Source organism: Papilio xuthus, unplaced genomic scaffold, assembly GCF_000836235.2.
Source record: "Papilio xuthus unplaced genomic scaffold, Pxut_1.1 DF827680.1, whole genome shotgun sequence".
NCBI classification, from domain to species: domain Eukaryota; kingdom Metazoa; phylum Arthropoda; class Insecta; order Lepidoptera; family Papilionidae; genus Papilio; species Papilio xuthus.
In genome coordinates this window covers 4,535,634-4,544,985 of record NW_013530969.1, presented here as the reverse complement: position 1 = coordinate 4,544,985, position 9,352 = coordinate 4,535,634, and the positions used below count along the sequence as shown (strand labels likewise).

General features: G+C 33.7%; 1 protein-coding gene across 4 annotated transcripts; it reads right to left on the bottom strand.

Annotated features, from left to right (window-relative positions):
* Positions 1–246: 246 nt before the first annotated feature.
* Positions 247–8,132, bottom strand: LOC106117387 (probable ATP-dependent RNA helicase CG8611). 4 transcript variants are annotated; one of them, XM_013311675.1, is made up of 13 exons: positions 7,977–8,132; positions 7,358–7,893; positions 7,053–7,221; positions 6,765–6,922; positions 5,997–6,276; positions 5,674–5,920; positions 5,077–5,603; positions 4,600–4,785; positions 1,632–1,720; positions 1,415–1,516; positions 1,112–1,263; positions 618–837; positions 247–419 (listed from the first exon to the last, which is right to left on the bottom strand). In XM_013311675.1, exons 1-13 carry the CDS (start codon positions 8,013–8,015, stop codon positions 275–277), a joined length of 2,850 nt encoding a protein of 949 aa, XP_013167129.1. In that variant the 5' UTR covers positions 8,016–8,132; the 3' UTR covers positions 247–274. The 4 variants fall into 4 exon arrangements, with proteins under 4 accessions (XP_013167129.1, XP_013167130.1, XP_013167133.1 ...); XM_013311676.1 differs by having other exon boundaries at positions 5,077–5,597; XM_013311679.1 differs by having other exon boundaries at positions 5,077–5,594.
* Between the last annotated feature and the right edge of the window lie 1,220 nt (positions 8,133–9,352).

Genomic DNA, 9,352 nt, shown 5'->3' with positions numbered 1-9,352 from the left:
CCTTTAAAACTGTGCTACTAAGATTTATTGACCACTTTAGGTTCTTTCAATTTAAATCAATTGTAGCATTTTTTATTTCGATTAGCTAAGCCGCTTATATTTTTTACTCAATACTTCGTAGTGATATAGATTTTAGATGAACAACATAGTAACAACAAACTCATAAAGGTCTAGTTGAGGTTCCAAATTAATTAATAAAACAAACAAATTCCTGTATAAACATTTATGTAAACATTCGATATACATTTTTGTATAACACCGTATCGTTAATAATTCATTTTTGCTTATTTTTATTCTTCTTCTTAAAGTTATAGGTGTCAATGGGGGGCAGTCCGCTGTCGAACTCGCAGGCCGTGTGCATAGAGCTCTGTTTATTGACAACCTTATTGCCAAACATGCCCGCCTTCATCTTGGGGAACCTGAATAAACCACACAAGCGTTAGAAACATACTTCTTTTCTTTAGTTTGTTGTTTTTCATCCGGTGAAATAATGTAAAGCAACAGTAATGAAGTTCGTAACAAAACTAGAGAAATTTTGACGTAAAATTTAGCCAAATTGTTAGTGGCACTAAGATAAATGTGATTAATTAAACCAGATCAATAAAGTATACACTAACCCTGGTCGTTTCTTTTGTTCCTCTTCATGAATAGTCAACCGGTTGACCGGTCTTTCCTTCTTAAAATTGGGGTCGGATTTGGCCCTTCTCGCCAGCGCGGCGGGGGTCTCCCGGAGCGCGAACGCCTTCGCTGCATGACCAAGGTGGAGCTGCCGGGCGTCCAGCCACATACGCACCTCGCGCGGATACCCCGAGTAGGAACGGACCCAAGATGTATACGCTGATAAAGATGTTAAGACAATTTGATGAAGTAATTCGGTGCAATTGACTACTACATCCGACCTGAAATATTGCTGTAAACTATGAAAAGCGAAAAATTTTCCGTAACTTTTAGGGCCTTTAAAGCCTAAAAAAACTTAAAAATCATCAAAGTTAAGACACATCTTGCAGTTCAAATTCAAATAATTCTCATTATAGAGTAGTATAGCGGAATACGGGGGAAAACACTACACAGCATCCTGTTGAGCCGCCAAGATATTTGAAAAGAAGTATACCTCTGCTGGCCCTCGCGAGCCAGTCGCGGTGACTGTGCGCGGTATGCTCGAGCCGGGTCTGCACGGCGATGGCGGCACGCGCAGGGTTAGACGCAGTGGGCGCTAAAGTGCGCAGTGCTTCCAACGACTGCGATTCGTCCGTTTGCCGTAGCCTATCAAACAAACTCTTCAATATATTCCTTTCATTGTAGTTGTAAAGATGGACTGGTAAATAGGAAAGCTATAAAAATTTAAGGACCACAGATAAATATCTAACTACAAAAGTAAACTTTATTAGGACTTGTTAGATCTGATATATAGTACCTGATTCTCTTCTGCTCCAAATGTCTCACAAATTCGGCCTCGCTAGGCAATAGCATCAGGATAGCCGCCCCGACCTGCGCCGCGCGCCCTGTGCGCCCCACCCTGATCGCATTTTTTAGTAAATATTATATTGACTAACTTAAAGCAATATGTACTTTATGCATTTTTAAATTACATATATACATATCTATAATATGTTAATAAAGATAGGAATTACCTATGTACGTAATCGGTGGCGGAGGCTGGGGCGCAATACTGTAGCACGAGGTCCACACGCGGCACGTCCAGACCTCGGGCGGCAACGTCCTACCCAAACATACATACAACTAACGAAACATATTCATATAAATGTTACTAAATCATTCATCGTTTACTTATTGTGATCAAAAATAAGTGTCCTAATTCGTAACATCTAGGCAAAAAACTAAACTACAAACACGTAAAAAAAATCAACCAAAAAGAATCTGACATTGTCACGATAAATTTAGATAGACAATTTTAAATTTTGATTACTGCAATTATAAAAGCACATAATTATGTTGAACAGAAGCATTATAGAATGTAATGTGCGGTGGCGGGTCGCGGCGGCCCGCGGCGTCAGCGGCGGCCCGCGGCGTCAGCGGCGCCCCGCGGCGACCGGGATTGGACCGACCGGCACATATACTCTGATTGCCTTCCGTAATAAACGTCGCGACAATGTTACATTAATTAACTTTATTAAATTAAACTGGTAGAATAAATTCATTTGATAATTTTAAACGTGATATACTAAACGAAACATTACTAAAGCTGATATACTTCACTTCTTTATTACCAATGTTAAACTTAAGCGACAACTTAACACGCGAAACAACTTTAAATCAAAATAACTACGATTTAATTGAACTGAAATTATGAAAAGTATAAATGTTGTAATATCTTTTAACGCAGTTCAAGGTCAAATATGACACATACAAACATATATTCTAATAATATTTGAAAGCTTTATGAAAAACTAGCTGAGCCCGTGACATCGTCCGCGTGAAATTTTGTCTTAGTCTTTATTTTACAAACACTCATAGAACATAACGACAAAAATTAAACTCGCAAAACATCGTATATTCTAATACTTCTCAAACTTTTATCCCCTATTCCCTCTTGTTATTTTGCACCCTTGAGGATAACATTTTTATAAAACATTAATGTCATATTTATTTATATCAAATTAACAACCTATAAAATAAGTGTTAAGATTCTATCTTTAAAAATGACAATACTTTCATAAAAAATTCCAACCACCTTTTCAACTCCTTACAACCCTTTATTGGAGTTAAAAAATAGCCTATGTTCTTCCCCAGGCTCTAGACTATCTGTGTACCAAATATCATTTAAATAGCTTAAGTAGTTTTTGCATGAAAGAAGGACAGACTGACAGACAGAGTTAGTTTCGCATTTATAATATTAGTAAGGATTCAATTTGTAAATCTAAGCAATACAATGTAGAATAAATAAATATTATTACGTGTAACATCAACATCTAAGTTTTTGTCAATCATTACTAACTAATCTCACATAAACAATGCATAATAAAATGCACGAACAACTTAAAAAAAATCCATAAAAATATTGACCAATGATCGATTAAAAGATAACAAAGTAAAGAATAACCTTCATGAATTGTGCTTTGTCATTAAATTAATAAAGACTTAATATCAAGTATAACCGACATTGAATGGTGATTATATTTCGTATTAGTAGTGCCCGCGACTTCGTCCGCCTGAAATACTTTGAGCTGCGCTCGGTACTGATCATTACTTGAACATTGCTACATTACTTTATTATTGTAAAATAAAATATTTTATCTAAAATAAACGTAGCCTAAGTTACTACTTATTACATCAGCTATCGGTTATTTCAATATTACAAACAGACACTCCAATTTTATTTATATGTATAGATTGTTGTTTATTAGAGGTTTAAAACACCTGCACATCATCACTTATAGGGTGCACAGTGCAGAATTAAGACAAAAAAAACAATGAAAAAATGCCACAACAGTAATTGCACCTTTTAACATCGACAATAAAATGTTAATCAAATGTCTGATAAAGTGCAATCGTTATGCGTCTAGACAGCAATTATTTCTTACCCAAGTTGGTTATGATCAACTTAGGCTTCTATAAACTCTTGTCGTTTCATTAAAATTCAACTGCAAATTGAACTTTCAGTACACTAAATAACGGTCAATCTTGCAATTAGAAATGTAGAAAATCTTTTGGTATATATAAAAAAGTACCAGCAGTGGGAATTGCTAGTTTTTTTTTTATAGTACTGTAATGTTATTAATATTATAAATGCGAATGTTTAGAATGATGTATTTTAGAAGGTATCTTCAACATAGCTGCATAGATCTTACTGAAATTTGGCATAGATGTAGAACATAGCCCGGAAGAACACATAGGCTACTAATGAAGTTTTTTTGGAAAATTCCACGCAGACGGAGTCCCGGGTTACACATAGTGTATATGGGCAAATATAATTGCAAAATTAATCGTGCTAGTGTTGTGCGAATCTATAAACGTTCAGTTAGTATTGACGGGTAAACTCTATTTAAATTAATCGTCCGGAAGTCAATAATAACCGCGGGCCATTGCAAAAGCGACGCAGTCGACCATTAAACGGCTATTAGTTTGCGTACATAATACTCGTGTTATAATCATGAAACTATTACAACATTTGAATTTGTCTATTATAGCCATATTAGGTTATTTTGCAATTACGTCTTACCAAACACAATAGCTTTGTTATTCTTTTTTATTATAATAGTCGGAAGTCGAAGTTAAATGGTTATTAAATTTTACTCAAATAAAAAACAAAACATGCAATAGATAATAGTTTAAAGTCACTGGATTGTAATGGTCAGCTGTTGAATTCTAAACCTCAACAGTAAATACGGTTAGGAAGAAAACCCGACACTGTGCCGGTGTACTGGCACAACACTAGCCTTACTAAAATGTCGACGTCTATGTCCCCTTACTAATCATTCTGACACTAGACTTTATAACGAGAGCACGTCATTCGCGCCAAAGGATTGTAATTAATAAATGCTTAAAAAAAAGTCGATATGATAAAGAAATTTACAGGATTAGAAACAAATACAATCAAAAAAATATACTATAGTGAATTGTAAATTATGTATTACTTACAGTACATATTAATAATCCTCTTTTAGCAGCTCTGAATTGCTTGAAAACCTCCATTCTTCGCTCGTGCGGCATTGAGCCGTGCAAACTGAACACATCCAAGTCTATCGGCACTAAACCACCCTCGTCTGGTGCCTCGTATTCCATTTCAAATTCAGAATCAGAATTATCCGAAGATTCCGACGAATCCTTTTATAAAAGGAAGAAGGAAATTACCATCACCAAAAATACACAACAATCTCGTAAAATCTTACTTCTGGCTACATTATTTTAATGCTATAAATGCAAAAGTTTGGATGGATGGATGTTATTAAGTATCTCCAAAACAGCTGAACGGATCTCAGAGAGGACATAATTTGGAAAGACCCATAGGCTACTTACTAAGTTCGTTAATTCTACGCGAACGAAGTCGCGGCAAAAAGTGAGTATCCTGTATTTTCCTGTTAAAAATAGTTTTAAATAAAAATAACTATTTCTTACCTGATCATCTCCTTTATCATTCTTCTTTTGCTTCTTTGTTTTTGTCTTTTTATTTTTATCTTCTTTCTTTTTCACCTTCGCTTCGTTTCCCGTCAACACAGTTTCCAGTAATTCAGAATGATAATCGACCATTTCTGTAGTCGCCATGAAAACTATCATTTTACCACATTTCTTGTCCAAATAACAATGTTCTACAATAAGAGAACAAAGTGTTACTAGTCTTAATTTCATTGGAACGATTAAGAACTTTTGATTTACAGTAGCAGGAAGAACTAATTCGTCATCAACAACTGCTGATTTCACTGCTTCTTCAAATACATTATCTTTCTTAATAGGTTCAATTTCTTTTACTTCTTCCACTTTCTTAGGTTTCTTTGCTTCTAATTCTTTTTGTACTTTAAAATATTCATAATCTGAATCACTGTCACTTTCGTGTTTTCTTTTAGTTGCAGTTTTTGAACTGGCTTTTTCATCTTTCACATCTTTAGGTTGATCTTCAATATTTATCCCTGAAAAAGCTACTAAACCTAAAATTTTTACATTCATTAAATAAACACGTACAACCAAACAAAAAATACGGTACTACTTGATTTTTACCTCTTCTTATTTCAATATTATTAAGAGAATTCGTTAGATTATTCTCCACTTTTTGTGTTGCAGCAAGATTAGGTTTTTGTGGGGATATGGGATCTGATTTAATTTTATCTTTTTTATTATTTACATTATCATCTATTTTATTTAAATCCCCAATATGTTTTAATGAATCTGCTACAAGTACTTTTCCTTCTGAAGTATCAACAAAAACTGGATCCTGCATAGTAATACCGGCCAAATTTTCCACTGCCTAAAAATGCAAGACGTAAAAGTTACAATACCCTAATGTATGCAATATTTATAGGAATTTATGAACAAAGCAATACCTTTGTAAGTGTTGCCGATAAAAGAATAGTTTGTCTATTTTTTGATAAAAACACTTCTGTTAAATGATGTTTTACTTGATTTTCTTCAGTATTTTCTGTAGATGCATTCTCTACAGATTTCTCATCATTTGAAATGTTTTTGTTAACAGACTGTCTCATAAGGGCAATTGGGTCATATGTTGCTGCCTTTTTATGATCTTCAATAGCTTTTACAATTGCTGCTACATCTTTTTCATATCCCATATCTAATAAACGATCAGCTTCATCCAAGACTAGACAGCTGAAATTTCCTTAAAATGTTTGTACTATTCTAACAGTGAGTACCCCTAGACAAATCTAAATATTGCTACCTATTTTATTAATAGAATGTGAGATGGCAGAATCTATGTTTATAGGTTTTATGGCAGCCAAAACTTGTGGTAAGAAAATGTTAACTTACATATCTATTACAGATTTAATAAAATTGGTGGGTTTATGTATAATATAATATCGAAAAAAATCATGTGTCGCTTATAACAAAATTACAATTCAAAAAAAAATTTCTGTCTGTCTTCAAATTCATGTTTATTCCAGGTAATGGTCAAAAGGACTGGAGCAATTTTAATAGGAATTTTGCTGATAGCTTCCGTGAAGGAGTAACTCAGGTTACTTTTTAATCAACACATATGAAGTCACAGTGACCACTAGTATTTTATAAAAGAAATTCAATAGCGTAAAGTAGGAAATAAAAACCATATAAAATAAGTCAAGAAATTATTATTAACTCACCCAGTTTTAGCAAAATTAAAGGAATGTGTGTGCCTCAAATGATCATTTATTCTGCCCGGTGTGCCCACTAATATGCTAAGTCCCTTCCTTAATCTAGCTTTCTCTGCTTTCCGCTTTTGTCCACCACTCAGAAGACCAGGTACAATCCAGATAAAAGGCTATATACATGAATAAACTAATATGTAATGTCTGAATAGAACTACAGATAACATCAGTCAAATATTACTTATCATCATTAAATATTATATTATAATTTTTCAACATTATGATAATCATAATTAAACCTACCTTAACTAATTTCACAAAGAGCTCATAAGTTTGAACCGCCAACTCTCTTGTTGGTACAACAACAATAACTCTAATGCCATCATGTCTGTTTATTTTTGGTCTGATCGCTTGGAGGCCCTCTATGATTGGTAAAGCATATGCCAATGTTTTCCCCGAACCTGTTTGGGACCTACAAGCCCAAATAGAAATAAAACATACAATATTTTTTGTATTGGTAGGGTATCATTGTTGATAATTAGCAATTATATTTATATTCTTAGTGTATGAGTAATATTGTGCAAAATGAATATTTAGAAGGAACTTACCTAATTAAAACATCTCTACCCTGTAGAATAACTGGTATAGAGTTTTGTTGGACTGTCATAAGTTGTTTCAAATTCAAATTCTGATTTAAATTGGCAATGCTGTGAGGGTGAAGGTCCAATTCTGAGAAAGTCTGAGCAGTAAATACTTTTTCAACAATTGGTTTAACAGCTTTCTGGCCTATTCGAGGCACGTCTGGGTTATTTTTAAATAATGATGAAATCCAACCTCCGCTTCTAGGTTTTTGCTTTACTTGCAAATCGTCAACAATTTCTTGGTAGTTTTTATCTTTAAACTTTCCTTTGTTTTCACTAAGATCTCTAAGTTTTGTTTCTAAGTCATTAGATGTGGCAACAGGTGCATCATTTAACCTAGACACTTTTTGTTTTGGTTCATCTGATCTTGCACTTGAAAACTTGTTGTGAGCATTCTGTGGTCTTTTTCTAGCAATAATTTTACCACTTACAACTGGTTTTGGTACAAATTTGTATTCTGAAGATTTACTTTGCTGCACAATACCTTTTTTAGTCTTATTATTCTAAAAAATATATCAGTGTACTTATGTAGCAACTACTATATAAGGATCGTACAAGCTATAAGAAAAATATAATATAGACTTACCTTTTTAACAGATGAAATATTTAGTTGTAAATCGTCCATTCTCACTAATTTGATTGTTTTCTGGTACAAATAATATAGTGTGTGCTCAATGTTTATTCATTTTTGAGGTTATACGCATGCCCTGACGTTGTGTTGACAATTTGACAATGACATTTCATTATTACTTGCCATTAAATAGTATTTTCATGTTACGTACAAAATTCCTTCCGCATTTTATGACGAAGCTTTTATTCATTGAAATAGCCCATTTTTATAGGTATTTGTTTAAAATATATTAAAATCGGTATCTAAATGACAATGTAAAAAACAGAAATAAAAATCATCATATTATCTTCCGTTAAGGGAGAAGTTTTCAAACTTTTGCGGAATCTTAAATGGTAGGCGTTTTTGTAATAACTTCAAAGTCTAATAATTTACTTCAATTATTAAGTATAGATAAGCATATACTCACGCGTGCAAACCAGAGGGGTACACGTTAATTAAAATTTCCCTTTGGCTTTATCCTTCCACATTGACAATCTTCTCTTTATTTCTTTTACATCCATACACCATGCACATATATTTCTTTAGAATGAACCTGACGATATACGTATATTGAAGTATCAAGTTATGTTCGTTCTGCTTTCTTTCTCACTCATTTTAAGGAACTACCGACAACGCACACCAGTACTGTTAGACGTGGTCTATATTAGGTAGCCTCAACATAAATATCGCTCACACGTACAAGTTCTTGTACAATGGAATCCGGAAGGAAACCCTTTTTAATTACTACTTTTTTACTGATAGGTATTTCATTAAAGTACCTATATTACTATCGTGTATCTATATTGCTAAAATAAAAATCTGAAATCCGATGAGTGTGAACGCTTTTCGCCAATAAAGTGTCAGTGAGTTGAGACACGCGCTGTGGATACTAATTCCAGAGGCCACACGTGCCGGCGCGTGCCGCGACTCTGGCAACTCTGTGTCGCCTATGGGGTGGAAAAAATATTTGTGATTTTAATAGCGATGTTTACATAAGCTTGCCTCGAATAAGATTAATTCTGTTCTAGTAATTGCTCTTTTCAAAGTGCATTCACGATTATGGAAAAAAAACGCTTACGACCCCGATACGCTCACAACGTAACTATAGTAACAACTTTTTACAATATTTAGCTTAATATTGCATTATTTTCACCTTTAACTTTCGTGTTGATTTACTTAGTTAAAGAAACATAGTAAGGGATTGCTTAAGAACCGTTTAACACTGTGAGTGGGATTAAAAAATATTATAAGCAGTAACACATTTTTAGTTTTTCCAAAGATTTTGTTTAGTTTTAATATTAAATCTACAAATTTAGGTTAAATCGTTTGAAATGAACAAGATTTTAAATCTG

Excerpts from the sequence above, each read along its gene's own strand:
- LOC106117387 (XM_013311675.1), bottom strand. The coding sequence starts at position 8,015 with ATGGACGATTTACAACTAAATATTTCATCTGTTAAAAAG. Across the intron at positions 6,923-7,052 it reads TCTTTGTGAAATTAGTTAAG|CCTTTTATCTGGATTGTACC; the intron begins GTAGGTTTAATT and ends TCATGTATATAG. Across the intron at positions 1,264-1,414 it reads TTGGAGCAGAAGAGAATCAG|GCTACGGCAAACGGACGAAT; the intron begins GTACTATATATC and ends TTTGTTTGATAG.